This window comes from Castanea sativa, chromosome 6, assembly GCF_040712315.1.
Source record: "Castanea sativa cultivar Marrone di Chiusa Pesio chromosome 6, ASM4071231v1".
NCBI lineage: Eukaryota > Viridiplantae > Streptophyta > Magnoliopsida > Fagales > Fagaceae > Castanea > Castanea sativa.
Window position 1 is genome coordinate 11,764,864 of NC_134018.1, and position 25,203 is coordinate 11,790,066.

The 25,203-nt window shown below is 37.4% G+C and overlaps 2 protein-coding genes across 2 annotated transcripts; both read left to right on the plus strand.

Annotated features, from left to right (window-relative positions):
• Positions 1–5,518: 5,518 nt before the first annotated feature.
• On the plus strand, positions 5,519–8,188 carry LOC142641564 (septum-promoting GTP-binding protein 1). Its single transcript, XM_075816010.1, has 6 exons — positions 5,519–6,065; positions 6,162–6,282; positions 6,400–6,496; positions 6,593–6,632; positions 7,058–7,141; positions 7,697–8,188. The coding sequence occupies exons 1-6, from the start codon at positions 5,721–5,723 to the stop codon at positions 7,859–7,861; spliced, it is 852 nt and encodes a 283-aa protein (XP_075672125.1). The 5' UTR covers positions 5,519–5,720; the 3' UTR covers positions 7,862–8,188.
• Positions 8,189–9,761: 1,573 nt separating this feature from the next.
• Positions 9,762–10,466, plus strand: LOC142639455 (uncharacterized). The gene has a single exon (XM_075813628.1). The coding sequence runs from the start codon at positions 9,762–9,764 to the stop codon at positions 10,464–10,466; it is 705 nt and encodes a 234-aa protein (XP_075669743.1).
• The last annotated feature ends 14,737 nt before the right edge of the window (positions 10,467–25,203 follow it).

Here is a 25,203-nt window from a genome sequence, read left to right on the forward strand (position 1 = left end):
AGATGGATTTGGTGAATAATTTGGATTATAACACATTACACTAAAAAATAAGGATTAGATGAAGAATTTGGATTATAACACATTGCACTAAAAAATAAGGATTAGATGGATTAGATGAAGAATTTGGATTTAATCAACTTAAGATTTTTATCAACTTAGAAATTATAGGAAAAGAAAAATTATATATATATATATATTTTTTTAAATATAAAAATCTAAGTGATTTATATCAAAAATTTCATGTATGATGCACGTGAAAAATTAGATTTATCAACTTATAAATCATATTAATTGACTAAATTCCTTGTACGATAATTATATATTAATATACTTATTAATATAATTAATATACAATAAATAAATCATAATATATACTTATTAATATAAAAATTAACATTAATAAAAAATAGTTCATTATCTGTTATAATTTTTATTAATATATATTAATTTTTACAAATTAATAAATAAATCATATTAATATTTGAGGTCATATGCACGTGAAATATGATTTATATTTTTTGATATAAATCATATTTTTATTACATTTTTATGAAAAATCTAATAAAGATATGATTTATATCTAAGACTCTATAATTTGGGTTAGAAATTATATATCTTATATAATTTCTAAACAATCAAATTAACATTAAAAAAAAAAATTAATTGACAATCCGTAACAATTCTCTAAATTGGATTAAATTTAAGGAAATCAACTTAAACAAATACGCAAAATATGTTCAATTTGATGGGAAAAAAGGTAGAGAAAAAAAAATGTACTTGTAAGGTTGTAGGTAGAAGAAGAGAATAATAGATGTTGTAGGTAAAAGAAGAGCAGAATAGCACAAAAGAACCATGTGATGAGTATTAATTATGAATTACTTGATATATATACACACACATACTCCATGTTGCAACCTTAGACAAAATAAACTAAAGAAAAGAACAAATTAAACACTACGTTGCTGTATTTTTTTTCACTTAAAAATACTTATATATCCACATTGAAGAATTTTATATGAACAAAAAGTCTAAAACTAATATTAATTGAATAGAATTTTTTAAACAAAAATTCTAAACACTAGGTTGCAACCTTAGACAAAATAAACTAAAGAGAAGAACAAATTAAACACTGCATTGTTGTATTTTTATCCACTTAGAAATACAGCAAGTGTAATTCAACTTTAATCAAATTAAGATTTTTATTCACTTAGAAATTGATAGAGTATTGATTTTGCCTATCTCCAAGTCGTCCATACGGGTCGTCCGTGACCCGGCTGGAATTGTAAACACCCTCTGAAACCAACCTGTAACTACCTCGTCCAAGGAAGAAGAGCTCTGGACGAGGTAAGCACCACCAGAGAATGAGGCGCTCGTCCAGAGTGCTGACAACCTCGTCTTGAAGGAATCTGTCTGTTAGACGAGACAGCCCCTGCGCATGTGCCAAAGTACACTCAACTAAGGAATTCCAGGAGGAGGGTATCATACTTAGGAAAATCTCCGAATATAATGTGATAATTGCTTATCCCACGCATAACTGCTAGGTATCTGTTGTGAAATAGAAGCATAACTCCTAAATGGTTATGAAAGTTACGTTTAATCCTTGCACCTCCTTGAATCCAGGGGAGGTTCGAATTTTGATAACTGTCTATGAGAACACTATATAAAGACTGATTCAGACAAAGCAAAGGTATGTTGTGATTTTACTCCCAAAAAGTTGGAACTCCAAAAATATAAAGAGAAAAACTAACTTTGTCATTGGAGGGTTTTTGGCCGGTAGCCCCGGTCACCTTTGATTCGCTTTTCTTTCTTTCTTCAGGCCGTTGGGAGAGCAAGTGGTCCTTTCAAGTCCGAAACATTCAGCCTACTGATCTTCTTTGCATCATCAGAAATTATAGTTGGAAAACTTATATGATATTTTTTCTTAAAATCTAAAAATTTAAGAAAATTTTTACAATTTGGTGCTACCACTTGGTGCAACAACGACACTAAACTCAACTTTTATTATATATAATAATATGATATATATAGATAATAAAAAATATATATAGATAAATATAAAAAATCACACGTAATGACCGACAACATAAGAATCAGTTATAAAATACTTATTAGATAATTAAGTATTTTATAAAACAATGAAGAAAAAAAAAAAATCCTTTGAAACTACTTCAAAACCAACCAACCAGCCAGAAAAGAAAAGCTTTACTATTCAACCATTTTGAAGCCATTCAAAATTGACGCATGGCACACTATGACTCAAACCTTTCTAAGGAAGAGGAACCATCACGCAATTGCATGCCTTGTGCTTGTGCTTGTGCCACCATCATTGAATTCCTTAAGCTTTTCACCCTCTTTTGATGTGTCAACAAGTCAATGTCTGACACGGGAAAATTGAAAACCATTTTATCATCATCATTGTCGTCATGAAGGACTATACCTAACGATACTTATTTAATGTGTTCCAATAGAAAATTCTTAACCAAACTTTTGATTAAAAAGCACAATCATAATTATGTATAACTTGATAAGATTAAGTTCCCTTTATTCTTTAATCATTGCAGTTTGGAAATGCCTTTTTCAGTATTCATATACCTACCCAGCTGATTACCCACATAGCAAACAAACTGGTATATGAAAATGATCAGTTAGGTGGAATTTTATTCCAGATGTCCCATTGGACCTTGCCTATATATGGGGGTCCTTTTCCACCAAATACAAAACACCAAACCAATAGGGGTTAAAGTGTTCAATTCAACAAGGGACGGTAAACCCTAAGTATAAATTATTAATGAGTTCTTGTATATATGGACAAACATACTTTGGCACGCACTTTCACGTAATTTTTATATTAATTAACGTGTGAATGGATAATATTACTTACACATAAGCCTATTATTGATGGTTATGAAAATTAATTCAATCATCACTTGACATATATATTAATTAGTTGTGACAAAAGGCATGTTTGGTACATGTATTTAAATATATATTTTCAGTTTTTAAATAATATTACATATATTTACACACATTTTTTCACTCATATATTTTTTAAAAAAATTAAAAACAGTTATTTAAACAAACGTGTTATTAGTTTTTTTTTCCTACTAATCAGAAAAATTATGTATATATGCACGTACTGATTTGAGATGTGACTTTTTTTAATGCACACCTGGAATGTGATTGAATAAACAAAGACAGATGTGGACTAATCTTTTTCAATTTTAATGGGAAGGGGAGGTGTTTCTAATTTCTATGCATGCAAATGGGTTCTCTTTCAGGGGATAAAAAACAAAGGGACTCTCTCTCTCTCTCTATATATATATATATATATATATTATTTAAAATAGAATACTTTCATGAATAACAATTCGGTTGATATAAATTATACTATACATTAATATAAGAGCAGTATCATGTGCACCCCACATATGGCTATTTAAGTTACATACATACATTCAAATTCATCTCTATCCGGGTGTGTATTGTTAGAAATTTTTAACAATTGCGAACGGCAAGTTTGTATTTATAACAACTATATTGTAGCAAGTTTGTATTTATTTTTTATTCATTTGTATTCTCGCTTTTCTCTCATAGTCTTATCTCTACTCTCTGACTCTCTCATTCATTATTTTTTTAGAGAGTTTAACTTATAGTGTCCGCTCCTGATGAACGCTCTTTGTCATCAGATCAAAACACCAATCAGTTTTTGATGTAGGCGGAGATTGAACCTCAAATCTCTTATTCAACCATCAGAGATTTTACCAGTTGAGCTAACTGAAACCCATTATTTTTATATTATTGATTGTATAGTTTATATTATTTTATTATGTTATATGTAAAAATAAAAAGTTGAATGTTGGATGTATTGTTAAATAAATTGCCATAATAAATAAAATAGTCTTTTAAAGTGTAAATAAGTATTTTTTTTTAAACCCAAATGACTACTCTCTAAGAAATAGGCAAACTTTATATATATATATATCTATATATATTCCGAAACCTCACCAAACCAAAAACCCAAATGGGACTAATATTTTCCCCCTAATTAATTAAGATGGTTGAGGGGATCATTCACAGTCGTTCTACTTCTAGCTATACATGATTAATGTAACTCCTTTTACTATTGAGAAATCAATATTTGAGGGTGTAGAAGGTGGGAATAATGTTTAAGTATTACTAATAAAAAACCAATATCCATAAAGCAAAGGCCCTAACGCTAATTAATGGGTGCACCTAATGAATACTACTACTAACATCTCATAAAGTGTGAAGAGGGACAGAACAACAGCAATAGTATAGAGGTTGATACAACATCACATATTATAAGAGGGTTGATGGGGCCGGTAAAGAACAAAGAAAATACCATACTGGTTGGTTGAAGATAAAGATCCATCTCTTACCAAATGAATGAATTTTAAACAATTTTTTTTTTCTTTTACTCGTATTCTTTATTGAAATGGAAATAATAATAAAAAAAAAAGGTGAGGGGGGAATGTGTAATTGTGTTAGCTAATGCTTACAGCTTTGGCCTTTTAAATCCAAAAGGGTTAAAATTCTCTTGATCTAGATCCACCAATCAACTGTGAGACCATTCTGTGAAAATGTTCATTTCATCATTAATCATGCCATAGATTAACCATTTAACGTGGGAGAAATTATCAAAATCCCATTTCATCCCATTAATTAATAACTATTCAATTTTTGAAACTTTCAGAAGTCAGTAGATTTAGAAATCAAAACTCCAATATTCTTAGCACTGTAATGGGATTTTTAATCTTTATATCAATTATTGAAAGTAGAAATAAAGCTTACAAACTCTTTTCAAATGTATATTTGTATCCGCTTATTTTCATTGATTTATTTTGTTTATCGTTAAAAATACTGGTTATGAGTTGAAAAATTCTAAAAGAAAACCGCCCAAAAAACCCAAAACCATCTAAAGTGTGTACGAGATTTTTGCCTTTTATTTATTTTTTTAAATTTTGGTAAATAGTTAAAATTTTATCTTTTTTAAAAATAAGCTAATTTATAATACTTTGTTGTACATTTAACATTAAAGTTATTATTTTTTTATTTACTTTTTATAAACTCAATATTAATAAACTATCGAAAATCATGGAATACCAAACAGACTTACAAATTTAGGAAATTATAGTATTTTATATGACTCTTAAAAGACATGCAAATTAAAAAAAAAAAAAATCTTGAATAAAGAATTTCATTGCATAGCAATAGCATCTCTGTCCCATACAAAAAGACTTTGCACCATACACGATTCCTTCCTATTATAAAACTAATATTCTCAGGGGCTTCTTATCTAGATCACATCACAAAGATGCTTGGTCTGTGTGCATGTCGACAAAGTTTTATCACTTTAAAAAGCTTGTAAAATCTTTCACCACTTCAACACGCATCTGAAATTCCCAAACAACCCTTTTGTATGAAATGACCGAAACACCCCTCACACCTACATCCAAAAAAAAACTTTCATACCTTGACCCAAAACACAGCCATTTCTACGTAGAAACCCAAGAAGCCGGCAAGTTGGACTGTATTGGAAATCCTCAAAAATACCGGTCAACCGCCCCCCTATAAACACAGTAACCTCCTCATCAGCTTCTTTGTTAGTTAAAAAAACATATTACCACACTCACAACAACATTAGAATACACACACAAAATTAAAAACAATGAGAGAACAAGAAGGTTTCTACAATCTTCATGGCCAAGATTATTCACGGTGCAGCTAGAAAGATGACACAACTTTGTCGAAAAGTTGTTCATGTCAATATCCGGTGGAGAGTACTAGAAAGGGTCTCGTTTATTAGGCAATTTTTTCGATTCATTTGGGATAGAATTATAGTTTGTTCAATAGGGAAGTCGACTCAGTACCGGCGGTTGTCCAGCCGGGGTTCTTTTGCGCTGCCGCCGGAGGCCGTAGAGGCGGGTTTGGGATTGGATGAACAAGCCAGCACCGCACGTAGTGAGCATGACTTGGATTCGGATTTGGTTGCCTTGAAAATCAGCTTGTTGGGTGATTGCCAGATTGGTAAAACAAGCTTTTTGGTAAGTAGATTTAGTATTTAATTAGTGATTAGCTTCATGAAATTTTAGCTTCAAAACATGATTTACTCCACCTAACATGATTTATTTTTATTGAAGATCAAGTATGTGGGAGATGAGCAGGAAAAGAGAAACTTGGAGATGGCAGGATTAAATTTGATGGATAAAACTTTATCCGTACAAGGTGCCCGGATTTCATTGGAAATATGGGATGTGGGAGGTATGTTAATTAATAATTTTACTAATCTTGTTTGATTTTGTTTTTGGTGATTATATTGTCATATTTTATAACTTCAAGTAATATCATTTTTTGGTATATATATATATTTGGATGTAGGTGACCACAGATCACTGGACCATGTTCCAATGGCTTGTAAAGATGCAGTAGCAATTTTGTTTATGTTTGATCTTACTAGCCGGAGTACACTAAATAGGTATGCTTTATAATTTTTCTTATTCTTTTAAATGAAAAATAAATCTCAATAGTTATACTTATATTTGTAGAAGCTTGTGTTTTTGTTCATTTGCAGTGTTATTGGATGGTATAATGAAGCAAGAAAATGGAATCAGGTATATAAGAAAACATTAATTCTGCATTAGTAATCAATATCAGTTATTTAATATTGATGTATATGTCAGTTTTATAGTGACCACTCCATTAATGTTAATGAGGCTTCAATTTCTTCTATATGCCATTAACAATAATAATTGACATTTTGAAAATAAATTGCCTGACTAATTAGGAAAGAGAAAAAGACATGAAGTAAGATACAATAGTTTTTCCGTCATTATATAAATGTGAAAATGATTCTCCCCACAAAAGAACTTTGATTTCAAAGCTGATACCTGTGGCCTGCAAAATCAGTGCCTATGATTCCTTTAGTTGTCTTTTCGAGTTAGTGGAGCCCCAAAGTTCATGATTGAGCACTGTTATGAATATTGGATATGAATTTATATCTAAATTCTATTTTCTTTTTTCTTTTCTTTTTTTGCAGACTGCAATTCCCATAATAATAGGAACAAAATTTGATGATTTTGTTAGGCTTCCCCCGGATTTGCAATGGACAATTGTGACTCAGGTAATTAAATATTTCCCTCAAAATTGTTTCATTAGATAATTTATTTTGGATATTTTTCTAAAGTGGGATCCAAGTCCAACCTAATTTAACAAATGGGGTTTTGATAAGTTACATTTAATTAAAAGTTAAAAAAGCAAAAAAAGGTAAAGTAAGTCCTTTAGTCTTGAAGAAGAAAGGAATAATTAGTAAATTAATGTTGGCTAAACACTGCAGTAGCTTAAACATTACTGCAGATAATATGTGATTATGTTCAACCCATATTCCACGTCCTAACAGGAATATGAGAATGTTCTAGGAAAATAGGCGAAGACTTAAAAGTCTTCCTTTGTCAATCTTTGAGAATTGGAAATTTGACATTTGCCAAACCTTATTTCTCTCTCCGCGTTAGGGAGGGCCACATGTTTTGTAAAGTCGTGTCAGAATTTAATCTTAAGAACAACTTTAGACAAAGAATTTTGTTTAAAGATTAATTATAGGTAGCTTTCTATCAAAGATTAGATATATATATACGATATTGATGATTTAATATTTGTGTGTACACATATATACCTACAGGCCAGGGCATATGCAAGGGCAATGAAGGCGACACTTTTCTTCTCAAGTGCAACCCACAACATCAATGTCAACAAGATTTTCAAATTCATTATGGCCAAGCTCTTTAACCTGCCGTGGACGGTAGAGAGAAATTTGACAATTGGGGAGCCCATCATCGATTTCTAAGGTGTTTTTTTGCACTGACCCATGTCTGTACATAGCTGATCAACAAGCCCAAAAAAAAGAAATAAAGAAAAAAAGAAATAAAAATGTGTTAAATCCAAGCAGATTGTCTCCACTCTCTAGGGCTGACCACCTATTTGTCTTTTTTTGTTTGTTTGTTTTTTAATTTTTATTATGGAAAGGAGGATGGTGATAGATTTTTTCTCCTTACTGGCAGATATAGGAAATAATTCTATGTCTGAGAAAACATTATGTTAGTGGTTGTATTAGTACTTTTTAACAAGCAAAGAAATACAAAGATCAGACTATTAATTAGTCTCTCTTTTCTTCCTCTGTCAACTTGTTTCACATTTTTCCTTATCCTTGGTAGAGGGGAATTTTCTAATGGCACATGAATCAAATCCAAGTGTTCAAATAAAGGAAGAAAATAAAAGGTTATTGAGAAAAGAGAGCAAAAGTGAGGGTTTTTGCAGTTCAACTAATGGCTTACGTTTACAAGGGAAAACACTTAGTGACTACATTTTTACTATACAAGAGTGTATATTACAAAAAACTAAAATAACATATACACGCACATAATGGTTGACCTATATGGGCCATTGATTATACCTTATTCAAGGATCATTGATATGCCTTGATTCAAGGTAGAGTAAAGGGCCATGACTAAGATACACGCACATGCATAGAAATAGAGGGCAAATGCATTAAGTCATATGACCATGAATATTCCTCCTCAAGCTACCCAAGGTGGATTCTTGAGTTTGGAATTGTATTTTCGTGGAGAAAAACATGACCATGAATTTGCGGATTGGATGCAATTAGATCGAGCATATTGTGAAATGAACTATGCAAAATACTAGTCATGGCAACAAAAAATGTCAATCAATGACTAGAGAACGGTTGTACCACTTACCTAAAAGTGGCTACTATGGTAAGAGAATGACACTACACTAGTGGCTTGGAGAATATTAGCAGAGGAATATGTCATGGTCAAACACATGTATGAGTTGGCATATTTCACATAAATTGAACCCCAAAAAAAAGTGAGACAATAATTTTCAAAATTTATTTTCATGTTTATATATATATATATATAGCCGTTTCTCAGCCAAGATCCATAAGTCAGCTTAAGTTGTTAAAAATCCATACAACCTCTAGCAGTTCCTCCTCTGAAACAGAAGATGAACCTCTAGAAGCTAAGTGGAAACGGTTAAGAATGAAAAGGCTTGAAAACCGTGCCAGCAAAGCCCATCAGCTTATCTCCAAAGCTTACAAAAGATCTAAGAAGCCTGGAAAACATGTCCCTCCCAAGCCGGGAAAATGTTATAGTTGCGGCAAGCGTGACCATCTCAAAAAAGATTGTACCACCAAAGCCTCTCACCTAAAAATAGGTGACCCCATTATCAAGCCTCAGGAGCTTAGCCAAACCCACCAACCTTCGGGACAGGAACCAAGCAAACATCAACCCAAGGTAGATTTAAAGCAAATCTACAATAGGTTTACCCAGTCCAAGAAGGAAGTTAAGATCAACGACCTTCAAAGAGAAGCCAAGGAGACCAGGAGTGAAATTAGAACCTTAGAGCAAAATCTTAAAGCCCTCCAGAAAACTCAACCCTTGGAAAATACTTCTTATCAAGGCAATAAGAAAGATCCCTCAGTTAATCAAACTACAGCTGATCTCATCTATGAACCCAGCAAAGAATTATTTTTAGATGCTATCACCAGGATTAACTTCCATAAATGGCATTCCAAAGTCAGGATTGTCATTAGCAAAGATTTTGAATTCGAGGTCATAGCCTTAATTGATTCAGGTGCTGATCTCAACTGCATTCAAGAAGGAATCATTCCCTCCAAATATTTCGAAAAGTCTAGGGAACGTTTGACATCCGCAAGTGGCGAAAAAATGCAGATTGAATTCAAACTTCCTAAAGCCCATGTTTGCCAAGATAACATGTGTTTTAAAACCACGTTTGTTCTTGTCAAAAATATGACAGACAAGGTCATCCTAGGGAATCCTTTCCTTTGCATCCTTTACCCTTTCACAGTGGATAGTGAAGGAATCACTACCCAACCCTTTGGCCAAACCATCAAGTTTAAGTTTATCAGTGAACCAGTACCTAGAAACATTAGCACTATCCAAGCTGACACATTCTCCAAAACCTTAAACCTGATTAGTGCCAAGTCCATACATCTTAAGTACCTTCAGGAGGAAATTAGGTACAAGAAAATTGAGGACCAACTAGCTTGTAAAACCCTCCAAGAAGAGATCAGAAAGTTTGAGGAAAAACTTAAGCAAGAAGTCTGCTCTGATCTACCCACAGCCTTTTGGCATAGAAAGAGACACGAGGTAGCTCTTCCTTATGTCAAAGATTTTAATGAAAAGGATATCCCTACCAAAGCTCGACCTATCCAAATGAACCAGGAACTTATGAATACCTGCAGAGCAGAGATAGAGGACCTCCTTAAGAAAGGAATCATCAGGAAATCTAGATCACCATGGTCTTGTCCAGCCTTTTATGTTCAGAAAAATGCTGAGATTGAAAGAGGTGTCCCTAGATTAGTTATCAATTACAAGCCCCAACAAAAAAGACTTAGTCAACAGGCTTAGCAAAGCAGTTGTCTTCAGCAAGTTTGATATGAAGAGTGAATTTTGGCAAATACAAATCAGAGAGCCTGATAGGTATAAAACATCCTTCACCATACCCTTTGGTCATTATGAGTGGAATGTGATGCCTTTCGGTCTAAAAAATGCACCTTCTGAGTTCCAAAATATCATGAATGAGATTTTTAATCCATTCTCCAGCCATGCCATTGTGTACATCGACGATGTACTCATTTTTTCAGAATCCTTGGAACAGCATCAGAAGCACTTAAGAGCATTCCTTCATACCATCAAACTCAATGGTCTTGTTGTGTCAGCCCCCAAGATCAAACTTTTCCAAACCAGAGTCCGTTTCTTAGGATTTGATATTCACCATGGTGTCATCAAACCCATAGAAAGAGCTATCCAGTTTGCAGATAAGTTTCCAGATGAAATCCTAGATAAAACCCAGCTCCAGAGATTTATAGGGTCTCTCAATTACATCTCAGATTTCTATCAAAACCTCAGACAACAATTCAAACTCCTTTTTGATAGACTTCGAACAAATCCATCTCCCTGGACTCCAGCCCATACTACAATTGTCCAGCACATCAAACAATATGTCAAAACTCTTCCCTGTTTAGGAATTCCTGCTGACAATTCCTTCAAAATTGTCCAGACCGATGCCTCAAACATAGGTTATGGTGGCATCCTTCTCCAGCGTGCTAGCCCCAATTCTCCTGAACAGATAGTCTGTTTCCATTCGGGAATTTGGACTCCCACCCAGATTAATTATAGTACTATTAAGAAAGAAATACTATCTATAGTACTATGCATTTCAAAGTTTCAAAGTGATCTATTAAATCAAAAGTTTTTAATCAGGATTGATTGTAAATCCGCAAAACATGTTTTAGAAAAAGATGTTCAAAACATTGCATCAAAACAAATTTTTGCACGATGGCAAGCCATCCTTTCATTTTTTGATTTTGATTTAGAATTCATTGAAGGAAGCCAGGAACGATCACGATTTCCTAACCCGTGAATTTTTGCGAATCACGGCCAAGATGTCCAGGAAGAAACCCGTACAACAACCCCAACCCCCTAAGTTGTCTAAACAGCAAAACCTTATTGGTACTAGTCAAGCACAGAGCTTAGAAAAACTTGTACCAATCACCCCCAGCCAAATTGTCCCAATATCACAAGCTAAAAGCCCTAGACAGGATACCCCTGCATCACCATCAAGCATTGCCAATCGTTATTTGGTTTCATCAATCCCAAAACCAAATTCTGAAAGGCCACCATATGGTCAGCCCAGCTACAGCTCAGCCTTAGCCGCCCCAGCACCCAAAGCAATCAACCTTTATCAGATAGAAGAACATTTTAGCCTTATCCAAACTCAGAGGCCTTCTTCCTATCCAACCCAAAGAGGAGGACAGTCCTCTTATGTCAAAAAGACCTTTACCCAGCATATCTCGTATATTGAACCCCACCTAGTTCATATAACAGATCCCCTAGCCCTAGCTATGGAAATTTTGCCACCAAACTGGCATTTCTTACCCAAACACCCAGAGAAAAATATCCAGTTCTATAAGAGCATCCTCTCCCAGGAAAAATCTGCTCAAATAGAAAATATCTACAGCAAAGGGGACCCCCCCAATAGTCCTCTATCACAAGTTCATCATCACATGTTTTATCAGTAGTAAAGAATGGGGACAGCATCCTTCCTTGTTAAGGACCCTCAAAAATTACAGATCTTCATCAGGCTCAGTACTCCATTACAGCTATTATGATTACATGGATGCCTTTGAAAAAATACTCTTCTTCCAGAACCAGAAATTTAACCATTCATGGTTCTTAATGTTCAGCAAAGATTTTGATAGCCAAACCCCCTCCTGGTTCCTTAAGTGGTGGGAAATGTTTGGATCCATCCCTCAGATCTTCCCTGAACCATTACAAGATGCTTTGAGGTACTTTGATTCAAGGTGCAGCTCCTCTAAGCACAGATCCCAGTTCCCAGTAATCCTCATCTTCTCCCAGAGGTACAAGGTCCATTGGATCAGTATGTGGAGATACACAATTAACAGCAACCTCTTAGACCGAGAATTCTCAGTTAAATGGTGGGACAGCCTTAGGATTAATCCAATCATCAGTCAGGTTTATAAGGATTATCCTCCCCCAGTTCAGAAACCCATTGCCCACAGGACAAGATCTCAGTCTAGCCTAGATTCTGTCCAGCTTGCCAGAAAATCCAGCAAAGAGTTAAAGGAATTAGCCCAGCAGCTAATGGCTCATTCTCAGCAGCTAGAGTCAGAAGAATAGGTCTCTCCTACTGCCTCTGAAGGAACCATCTCTGCATGGTGTGGGTTCATTCGGGCCACTAGAGGTACTGGTACAAGAGGAATCGGAGGATGATCCATGATTCTGGGGTTACAAGTTTAAATCAACGATCACAACCTAGTCACCTTTATCCTCAAACTTCTGGATCTAACCTTTAGATCTGAAGCAAAAATACAACTATGGGATAGACACCTGATCTGTGAACTCCTACCTATCGGACTCTCCTCCAATAATGGGGACCACCCTTACACGCCTTCTCTCGGCTTCACACGGGCTGACCAAACCAAACTTAGGAAGATTTTCGGTCGTCTTAGGGCTTGGAGATCCACACAGATTTTGGTAACAAATCTCACAGGTATAAATCTGCAATAAATTTTAGGGCTAAACACAAAAATATGAAGAATAGGGATAACAGGGAAGCAAAGGTTAATCTGAACAAATAATCACAGAATAACAAATAGAATGGTTAGAAGGAGGCTCAGCCTACCATTTGCAGATGTAATAGAAAATGATGAAATAATAGCAGACGAAGAAATAAATAAATGGGAATGGAAGAGTTATCATGAAATAGATGTAAAACAAAATATGGGATATGGGAGATATATCCATAAAGTAATTCAAAATAATTATAATGCCAAAATAATCTGGATAACTATGGCGGCAGTGCCGACCAACTTGATTATATGATAAACAGTAACTTACAATCCGACCGGGCCAAACTTGGCTCTGATACCAAAAGGCCCCGACCGATCCTGCCTTCCAGGTACGATGACCTACCAGAAGGTCTTACGTTTCCGCATCGACGACGAGAGAACCCAAGGGTACCTATCAGAGTCGATGAGGGCGTAACCCGTAAACCGGGGCAACCACACGCCAAGCAGGTGGAGAGCCTCTCCATATCCCTGTAGGGGAGTGAGAGTTCCTGCTTCGCACAAAGGCGGCGGCTCTGATACCAAAAGGGGGGTAAGTTACAGGGTAAGGCCGACTGAGGCCAATATGCGGAAGATAATACAAATGAAAGCCGACTGAGGCTATTTGATTACAATGACTAATACCGATTGAGGTATTTTGACTGAGTCACTGGACTACAACTGAAAATTAAACTCTTGGCTGGAAGAGGAGGGAATTTTGGAGTTGCTGGTGCTCTCAAGACTGGACCTTGTTTTCTCACAAAATTGGACCTACCTCAGAATGGAGAAATGGCTTCCTTATATAGGCTGGAGGAGGTCTTGGATGCTGGCTAGAGATTGCTGAAATTACGGAGAGTAAATTGCTTTTACTGAGGTCAAAGTTGTTTCCACCGAAAGCAATAGGAACTCCGGATGATTGTGTCGGTGAACAGTAAAACTTTCACTGTTCATGAATAATGCTTTGTCCCCTTGCTTTTCCGGATTCGGTCACTGTTGAAATAGTAACTTTGTCGGGAATGCATTGGTGCTTGTATTTTCATGATGCGGGTCTTTGTTCATATCGGTGGAAATTTGGTGCTGATTTTGAATAGTAACCGGACTGGGATTTTTATCCTGAGTTGCTTTGTCAGGATACTTTAGTTAGTATCAGGAGCATCTGATGGATATCCATCATAAGGATCCCATGGGGAATCGTTATCGCAATCGTGCTCGTGATATCTGGCATAATGGTTGCAAAGTCTACAATATATCAATGGCTCATAAACTGGTTCCTTTGTGATGAACCGGTTGAGATTCATGTAGTCAACCCTGTGGAGATTTGGAATAGCAGTGGAGTATAGTTTGTTGGTGAAAACGGAAATTCTTCCTGTGTTACCAACATGATGGTAGTCTCTCCATAAATCTTGCACAGTATCAAGGATTTCATTGGTGGAATGTTTTTTCCAGCATTCTGCAAGAGTGTAGGGATAACTATATGATAAGTGGGAATCTCCTTCATACTAGGGCCCTTGATGGGTATGGCCATTAATGAGGACTAGATGAGTGGATGGTTGGACTGTCATCCAGTTGTTTCTTTCCCAATGTGGGATTGTGCTCCAGCATCTGATAGAAACAAAAGGACTTTTGACTTGTTTCACAACCTGTTGGATGATTTGGGGAAACTGGCTGATCTGGTTATGGCTTGATAGTTTGATCATTTTTATGAAGCCATATTCGAACATTTTTGATAACCAGCTGGGGTCCTTGTCAGGTTCTACTTCAAAGTTTATGAGGAGTCCTGGAAAAGGAAGATGTTGCTCATATACTCTGAGACTGTTCCCAAAATGCTTCTCCCACTCATTCTGCACTGGGTTATCACCTGTATCTCCTAAATTTGCATATGGATAAGGAGTGGTGATTAACACCTTGAAATGCTCAAACCATTCATCTGATGATTCGAACATTGCCTTGGATCCTAAAATACTGGTTTGTATCTCAGGAAGCAAGTTGGCAACAACACTTCTTAAGATAGACTGAGTCTTAAGACTAAGCCTAGCATAATCTGTGCCAATGATAGTCTTTCTATCCATGGAATGGATATCCTCTTTGCCAAAGAGTTGACTAGGGAAGGATAGATTTTTCGCCTCAAGGTTCGCTAGGTGGATTTCTATTGCTTTGAGGGTTTTTTGGAAAAGTTTATTGCTGTTTTGGGTAAAGGCCATTTGAAGGTTATCAAGGATGAATTTCATAGAGGCTGGCAAATTTGGATAGGCTCCATTTTTGAAATGGTATTTCCTGGATAAGACTTCCTGTAAATCAATAGCCATATTGCCACTGGAATATGTCACCTTTGCAGATAAATTCACGAAGGGATATTGATCCTCCATGGTGGTAGAGGATGCGCCTTCATGCTTTACAAAAGATTTGTCCGTGGTAGTCTTTTGTCTTGAGGATAGTCCCTTGCGGGTACTTTCCCCTTGCCCTTCTTCTCTACTGAAGAAGTCATCGTCCACTTACTAGTGGTATTAAATATTGCTCTCTTTATCTCCTGCCAAGAAAGGTTTGGATCATTTGAGATTTTCAAATAATTGTGAAAAAACCTTTTGCTTTTAAAACTGATGAATGCAGAGATGCAAATATTTTCATGGTGAATGCATGATGACAATTGATTGGAGTCAAAGGGATGATCAATTGTTTTAGCTGAATCAAGATGCTGGGCTTGATTATGAGATGGAAGGATGCAATAAACACAAGAAAGGGTTTCCTAGGATCACTCTATCTGTCATGTTCTTGACAAGGACAAATTTTGTCATAAAGGATATGCCGCCTTGGCAAACCTCAGCTTGTGGGATATTGAAATCAATTTGCATTCTTCCGCCACTTGCGGATGTTAATCTCTCCTTAGACTTCTTGAAATATCTGGAGGGAATGATTCCTTCTTGAATGCAATTAAGATCAGCACCTGAATCAATTAAGGCTATGACCTCAAATTCAAAATCTTTGCTGATGACAATCCTGACTTTGGAATGCCATTTATGGAAGTTAATCCTACTGATGGTATCTAAGAACAAATCTTTGCTGGGTTCTTGGATAAGATCAGCTGTAGGGTTAACTGTTTGATCAACTTCATCATCTGAGGGGCCTTCCTCATTGCTTTGATGAGAAGTGCTTTCCAAAAGTTGGATTCTTCGATTAAGGAGATCATAATTGACCCTAAGAATGGTTAATTCTTGCTTTAGGGTTCTAACTTTTGATTTGGTTTCCTTAATTTCTCTTTGAAGGTCGTTGACAGTAACTTCCTTCTTGGACTGGGTAAACCTATTGTAGATTTGTTCTAAATCTACCTTGGGTTGTTGGATCTTAAGGGCAGGCTTGCTGGTTTCCTTTACTAAGGTCTGGTGGAAAAGGGTGAGCTTTTGAGCTTTGATGACAGGATCTTCTATAGCCTCTATGAGGTCTAAAAGAAGCTCTTCTTGCCTGTTCAATACATTGATGGTTTTGTTCCTACAACAACCATCTCTGCATGGTGTGGGTTCATCCGGGCCACTAGAGGTACTGGTACTAGAGGAATCAGAGGATGACCTGTATATCTGCCTAAGCTCACTGTCACTAGCACTGCTGAATGATTCACTATGAGCGATCTAGTTCTAGTAACTTGAAGATCTCATTTTTGCTGGGTTGGTCACTAATGAGGGTATTGATAAGGGATTTGGCCTTAGCTCTACACTCACTCTTGAAATGACCTTTCTTTCCACAGTTGTAGCATTTGCCAGATGCTTGTGAAATGGGTTCCTTGAATTTTCCTTTCTTATAGAAATCATCAGTCTTGTACTTCTGTTTTCTATAATACTTGGGTGCTCTCTTCCTATAGGATTTCTCAAAGGATTCCTTTCCTTTGTGCTTGGATTTCCTCTTTGGAAGGTTTGAGTAAGGTAAGCCATATTGTGTACGAAATGTCCTATTTCGTACTTGGCTTTGTTCTTGTTGATATGGCTTTGGATTTTAAGATCCGCACATCTTCATCCCTTCACTTCGAATGGTGCTAGAGATGTCTCCATAGGTTAGGTTATCATAATCTATGACACCTAAGGGGCTGCAAAGGTTTCCTTGACCTGCTGAAGAGGGTTGGTAAGCCATTAATAAATTTCTCTTTCCAGAATGGAGAGTTACAATCTCTTCTGTGCATGACCCTAGTGGTAAAGACATCTTCATACCACTTGTAATCTCCTAGGGTTTTACACCTAAGGTTACTCAGCTGCTCATAAATCCTAGCTGTGATATTGTCGGGTTTTCCTATGAAATGTTTCATGATTGTATAAATCGGGGTATTGACTCCATCAGAATTCCTTGTTCTATTTCATTGATGATGGGGTTTCCTTCCTCATCTTTACGGATGGCGTACTTGATGTCCTCTTTAGACACTTCAGTAAGGCAATTGTTCCACCATTGCTGGAGTTTACCTGTGAATCCTAATGCCATCATTTCAATGACTTCTTTATGGGGACGGCCTTCGTCCAGGTAGTTGTTGGCTACCATAGTCATATGCTGGATTTTGTTTAGGATTTCCTGTTACGATAAACCATCTATGTTCCATTCGTAGAGTCTACCGTAAGATGCGAGAATTGGTTACTAACATTCCTTTCCTCGTCTTGGGAGGTCAGGGGGTGAAGGTCTAGGGTACCAATTCTTGGTTGAGCTGGTTGGATCAGGGTGGTAAAGCCGTTTTACCTCTAAATCCTGAAACTGGTTTTCTAATTGTTCAAACTCCTGGTCAGAGGTTTGGCTAGAACTGCTAGAGGTTGTTTGGATGTCTAGAACATTCATTGATAAAGGGGTGGCTGGTTCCTTCTTTACAAGTTCTTCTAACATCCAATTGGCTGGGAAAGTAACTTCTGACCATTTAAGGGTTCTTGGTACCCTAATTTTGGCACTAGGGTCAGTGGTCTAGATGAGGGTTGTCTCACCTTTCTGTCTCCTATCAAGTGCTCCAACATTCATGTTCGTTCTCATGCACTTGTAGTATACTCTGTATATCAAGGCGATTTGACTGATTCCCTATGTCATGAGGGTTCCATGTGTCTTGATATTGAGGGTGAGGGCTTTGATAACTGTTTCATCATGGATATGGATAGTAAAATCTGGGAAACAGTTGAAATGGATGGGTCCGTCACTAAGACTGGTTTCTATGGTTCCTAGGAGGCTGTCATCGAATCTGATGTGACGAGCATCTCTAAGGGCCATGAGGATTGAGCTGTTCAAACCTCTTCTGGTGAGTAGTTTCACTCCAACTTGGACTAATCCTATGTGTAGGAAGTTATGTCCTTTGTCTTTATGCTTCTGGATAGCTGAAGGGGATAACAAGTAGCACGTTTCGTACTCCTTGTTGATTCCATAGACTTGTTCTATGGTCTTAACATGGTAGTCTGTTTTGAAAGCTGTTTTCAAAGACCATGAAGACTTATAGAATTGGCTGGTGGCTACTTTTGGGATATTCCAATCTCCTATGTCTAGATCTAGATCGGATAGCTCATAAGACTCCGAATTAAGTGCTCCTACGTCTGCTGGGATATCAGGAATGGATGTGGGTTGGGAACATCTACTGCTGGTGGAAGAGTAACTTCTAAACAACCTATTCATGATTCTGGGGTTACAAGTTTAAATCAACGATCACAACCTAGTCACCTTTATCCTCAAACTTCTGGATCTAACCTTTAGATCTGAAGCAAAAGTACAACTATGGGATAGACACCTGATCTGTGAACTCCTACCTACCGGACTCTCCTCCAATAATGGGGACCACCCTTACACGCCTTCTCTCGGCTTCACACGGGCTGACCAAACCAAACTTAGGAAGATTTTCGGTCGTCTTAGGGCTTGGAGATCCACACAGATTTTGGTAACAAATCTCACAGGTATAAGTCTGCAACAAATTTTAGGGCTAAACACAAAAATATGAAGAATAGGGATAACAGGGAAGCAAAGGTTAATCTGAACAAAGAATCACAGAATAACAAATAGAATGGTTAGAAGGAGGCTCAGCCTACCATTTGCAGATGTAATAGAAAATGATGAAATAATAGCAGACGAAGAAATAAATAAATGGGAATGGAAGAGTTATCATGAAATAGATGTAAAACAAAATATGGGGTATGGGAGATATATCCATAAAGTAATTCAAAATAATTATAATGCCAAAATAATCTGGATAACTATGGCGGCAGTGCCGACCAACTTGATTATATGATAAACAGTAACTTACAATCCGACCGGGCCAAACTTGGCTCTGATACCAAAAGGGGGGTAAGGGTGGTCCCCATTATTGGAGGAGAGTCCGGTAGGTAGGAGTTCACAGATTAGGTGTCTATCCCATAGTTGTATTTTTGCTTCAGATCTAAAGGTTAGATCCAGAAGTTTGAGGATAAAGGTGACTAGGTTGTGATCGTTGATTTAAACTTGTAACCCCAGAATCATGAATAGGTTGTTTAGAAGTTACTCTTCTACCAGCAGTAGATGTTCTCAACCCACTTCCATTCCAGATATCCCAGCAGACGTAGGAGTACTTAATTTGGAGTCTTATGAGCTATCCGATCTAGATCTAGACATAGGAGATTGGAATATCCCAAAAGTAGCCACCAGCCAATTCTATAAGTCTTCATGGTCTTTGAAAACAGCTTTCAAAACAGACTACCATGTTAAGACCATAGAACAAGTCTATGGAATCAACAAGGAGTACGAAACGTGCTACTTGTTATCCCCTTCAGCTATCCAGAAGCATAAAGACAAAGGACATAACTTCCTACACATAAGATTAGTCCAAGTTGGAGTGAAACCACTCACCAGAAGAGGTTTGAACAGCTCAATCCTCATGGCCCTTAGAGATGCTCGTCACATCAGATTCGATGATAGCCTCCTAGGAACCATAGAAACCAGTCTTAGCAACGGACCCATCCATTTTAACTGTTTCCCAGATTTTAGCATCTTTCTCCATGACAGCACAGTTATCAAAGCTCTCACGCTCAATATCAAGACACATGGAACCCTCATGACACAGGAGACCAGTCAAATCGCCTTGATATACAGAGTTTACTAAAAGTGCATGAGAACAAACATGAATGTTGGAGCACTTGATAGGAGACAGAAGGGTGAGACAACCCTCATCCAGACCACTGACCCTAGCTCCAAAATTAGGGTACCAAGAACCCTTAAATGGTCAGAAGTTACTTTCCCAGCCAATTGGATGTTAGAGAATGAGAACCATACTCTACAGATCCAAAACCCAACCCAGAATCCAGATCTAGAATTTGTCCACCAAATAGCCGACGGCACGGTAAGGTTAAGTTTCGATAGATCTAGGCTTAGCACTCCTCTAGATTATGAGTGTAGGCAACCTCTGGACATATCCCGGTTTAGATCTCCAACCGATCTACATCAGCCCTGTAGGCAGTCACCCATCTATCTTAGAAATAGACCAGCATCCCAGTGTAGTTCAACCAGACCTCTAGGATCACCTTTCCCTACGTCTAGGAGAAATTTAGGTGTTCAACTTCAGGGAGTTAGAACCGATTCCCAACTCACCACACCTTGCTACACAGCCAAACAAGATTCGATTGTCAATGAGGAAGACGATCGTGAGCAATCCCCTCCATCCCCATCTGGAACTGATATGGAACAGCCTCCAGATCAGCAAGAGGAATCTCTAAATATCTTAGTCCTAAACAGAGAATTCGTTCCTGACCTAGAAGAATTAGGTAAGGAGTTTAGTTCTGAGGAAAACAGGACTAAAAGAGAAGCCTACAAAGCCAATTATACCAGAGATCAAAAAGAAAAAGTATTTGAAGCATGGACGGCATTCATGAGGGAAATATCCCGTAATGTCCCCTTTTTCATATACTTCGAAAGGTATTTTGGCCAGCACAAGCAGTTTTATGTCCTCACCAGAGCCTGGACCATAGAAGGACCCAATGCAACCAAAGATATTGTAAGGTCTAGCCATCCACCCCTTGAAGCCATAACCTTCAACCATCGCAAGACGGAGATAATAGCCTCTCCCTTCAAAGCCACAACAGATAGGCATCAACCTGTTGACAAGGTTATTGAGCAAAACAACTATACCAACCAGTGTCTAAATGTCATAGGAAAACAGCTTGACAGGATAGAAGATAGGATCGATAACAAGGTCATCCTCCAGCCAGGAAGCTCTAGTAAGCCGATCCAAGCCTTAGAAAAACCTTTAGTCAAGTTACCCACAATTAGACACACCAGCCTTAGTTATCCTAAGGATAAGACAGCCTTAGAAATAGTTGCCCAGAGGTTAGAAGAACTTGTAAAGAAGGAACCAGCCACCCTTTTATCAATGAATGTTCTAGACATCCAAATAGCCTCTAGCAGTTCTAGCCAAACCTCTGACCAGGAGTTTGAACAATTAGAAAACCAGTTTCAGGATTTAGAGGTAAAACGGCTTTACCACCCTGATCCAACCAGCTCAACCAAGAATTGGTACCCTAGACCTTCACCCCCTGACCTCCGGTACGAGGAAAGGAATGTTAGTAACCAATTCTCAGTATCTTCTGGTAGACTCTATGAATGGAACATAGATGGTTTATCAGAACAGGAAATCCTAAACAAAATCCAGCATATGACTATGGTAGCCAACAACTACCTGGACGAAGGCCGTCCCCATAAAGAAGTCATTGAAATGATGGCATTAGGATTCACAGGTAAACTCCAGCAATGGTGGAACAATTGCCTTACTGAAGTGTCTAAAGAGGACATCAAGTACGCCATCCAGAAAGATGAGGAAGGAAACCCCATCATCAATGAAATAGAACAAGGAATTCCTGATGGAGTCAATACCCTGATTTATACAATCATGAAACATTTCATAGGAAAACCCAGCAATATCACAGCTAGGATTTATGAGCAGCTGAGTAACCTTAGGTGTAAAACCCTAGGAGATTACAAGTGGTATGAAGATGTCTTTACCACTAGGGTCATGCACAGAAGAGATTGTAACTCTCCATTCTGGAAAGAGAAATTTATTAATGGCTTACCAACCCTCTTCAGCCAGAAGGTCAAGGAAACCCTTTGCAGCCCCTTAGGTGTCATAGATTATGATAACCTAACCTATGGAGACATCTCTAGCACCATTCGAAGTGAAGGGATGAAGATGTGCAGAGATCTTAAAATCCAAAGCCATATCAACAAGAACAAAGCCAAGTACGAAATAGGACATTTCTGTACACAATATGGCTTACCCTCAGTCAAACCTTCCAAGAGGAAATCCAAGCACAAAGGAAAGGAATCCTTTGAGAAATCCTATAGGAAGAGAGCACCCAAGTATTATAGAAAACAGAAGTACAAGACTGATGATTTCTATAAGAAAGGAAAATTCAAGGAACCCATTTCACAAGCATCTGGCAAATGCTACAACTGTGGAAAGAAAGGTCATTTCAAGAGTGAGTGTAGAGCTAAGGCCAAATCCCTTATCAATACCCTCATTAGTGACCAACCCAGCAAAAATGAGATCTTCAAGTTACTTGAACTTGATCGCTCAGATAGTGAATCATTCAGCAGTGCTAGTGACAGTGAGCTTAGGCAGATATACAGGTCATCCTCTGATTCCTCTAGTACCAGTACCTCTAGTGGCCCGGATGAACCCACACCATGCAAAGATGGTTGTTGTAGGAACAAAACCATCAATGTGTTGAACAGGCAAGAAGAACTTCTTTTAGATCTCATAGAGGCTATAGAAGATCCTGTCATCAAAGCTCAAAAGCTTACCCTTTTCCATCAGACGCTAGTAAAGGAAACTAGCAAACCTGCCCTCAAGATCCAGCAACCCAAGGTAGATTTAGAGCAAATCTACAATAGGTTTACCCAGTCCAAGAAGGAAGTTACAGTCAACAACCTTCAAAGAGAAATTAAGGAAACCAAATCAGAAGTTAGAACCCTGAAGCAAGAATTAACCATTCTTAGGGTCAATTATGATCTTCTTAATCGAAGAATCCAACTTTTGGAAAACACTTCTCATCAAAGCAATGAGGAAGGTCCTTCAAATGATGAAGTTGACTAGACAGTTAACCCTACAGCTGACCTTATCCAGGAACCTAGCAAAGAGTTGTTCATAGATACCATCAGCAGGATTAACTTCCATAAATGGCATTCCAAGGTCAAGATTGTCATCAGCAAAGATTTGGAATTTGAAGTCATAGCCTTAATTGATTCAGGTGCTGATCTTAATTGCATTCAAGAAGGAATCATTCCCTCCAGATACTTCAAGAAGTCTAAGGAGAGATTAACATCCGCAAGTGGCGGAAGAATGCAAATTGATTTCAATATCCCACAAGCTGAGGTTTGCCAAGGCGGCATATCCTTCATGACAAAATTTGTCCTTGTCAAAAACATGACAGATAAAGTCATCCTAGGAAACCCTTTCTTGTGTTTATTGTATCCTTTCATCACAGACACTGAGGGAATCACAACCCATCCTTTTGGTCAGTCTGTCAAATTTGAGTTTATGAGAAGCCCAGAACCTTGGGAGGTTTGCTCCCTCCAGAAAGCTTCTATATCAAGAACTCTCAATACTATCACCATCCTTCCATCTCATAATCAAGCCCAGCATCTTGGTTCAACCAAAACAATTGATCATCCCTTTGACTCAAATCAATTGTCATCATGCATCCATCATGAAAATATTTGCATCTCTGCATCCATTAGTTTTAAAAGCAAAAGGGTTTTTAACAATTATTTGAAAATCTCAAATGATCCAAACCTTTCTTCGTAGGATAAAGAGAAAGCAATATTTAATACCACTAGTAAGTGGACGATGACTTCTTCAGCTGAGAAGAAGGGCAAGGGGAAAGCACCCACAAGGGACTATCCTCAAGACAAAAGACTACCAGCGGGACAGTCTTTTGTAAAGCATGAAGGTGCTTCCTCTACCAGCCATAGAGGAGCAACATCCCTTCAGGAATTTGTCCCTCCAACGGTGACATATTCCAGTGGTGATATGGCTATTGTTTTACAGGAAGTTTTATCCAGGGCATTACAATTCAATAATGGAGCATACACAGACTTACCCTACTCCATTAAATGTCTTCTTGATAACCTTCAATTTGCCTACACCAGAGAAAATCAAGACCTTTTTCAAAAAACTCTCAAAGCATTAGAAATTCACCTAGTTAACCTTGAGGCTATGAATGAAGTCTTAACCAGTCAACTCTCTAGCAAAGAGGATATCCATTCAATGGATAAAATGACTATCATGAGCACTGATTATACTAAGTTCAGTCTTAAGATTCGAACTACTCTAAGAAGTGCTACTGCCAACTTGCCTTCAGATTTACAAACCCGTATTCTGAAGAGCAAGGCTATGAACAAAATTCTGAATCTCTGGTATGAGCATTTCAAAATATTAGTCACAACCACTATTCCTAATCCAGATGATTCGGATGACATGGATAACATCCTGGTACAAGCTGAATGGGAAGAATACTTTGGGAGCAGCTCCAGAGTATATGAAAGTAGTCATCCCTTTCCAGGACTTTTGGTCAACTATGAGGATGGAACAGACGAAGAAGAAAGAGATCCTGCTTGGCTCTCACAAATGTTTGAATCAGGTTTCATCAGACTTATCAAGCTAACAAGTCATGACCAAATCAGCCAGCTACCACAGATCATCCAAAATGCTGTTAAACAGATCAACAGCCCTTTTGTTTCTATCAGATGTTGGAGTATGATACCAGATTGGGATAGAGAAAATTGGATGGAAGTTCATCCCTCAAAGCATCTCGTCCTCATCAATGGTTTTACTTATCAGGGCCCATGGTATGAAGGAGACACATACATTTCATACAAATACCCTAAGGCTCTGGCAGAACGCTGGAGAAATTACTTCAACAACCAAATTATTGATATCAGCCAAGAGCTTTGGAAAGACTACCATTTTATAGGCTCTACAGACAGGATCTATGTTTTTGGGAGACGACCATATGGCTCCGCCATTAGGAATCTTAAAAAACTTGGTCCTGATAGTCCCA

What these genes read in the sequence shown, in the direction of transcription:
- LOC142641564 (XM_075816010.1), top strand. Translation starts at nt 5,721, where the DNA reads ATGGCCAAGATTATTCACGGTGCAGCTAGAAAGATGACACAACTTTGT. An exon ending in TTGGTAAAACAAGCTTTTTG is followed by an intron (nt 6,066 to 6,161) that starts GTAAGTAGATTT and finishes TTTTTATTGAAG; the next exon opens with ATCAAGTATGTGGGAGATGA. An exon ending in GGAAATATGGGATGTGGGAG is followed by an intron (nt 6,283 to 6,399) that starts GTATGTTAATTA and finishes ATTTGGATGTAG; the next exon opens with GTGACCACAGATCACTGGAC.
- LOC142639455 (XM_075813628.1), top strand. Translation starts at nt 9,762, where the DNA reads ATGCAGATTGAATTCAAACTTCCTAAAGCCCATGTTTGCCAAGATAAC.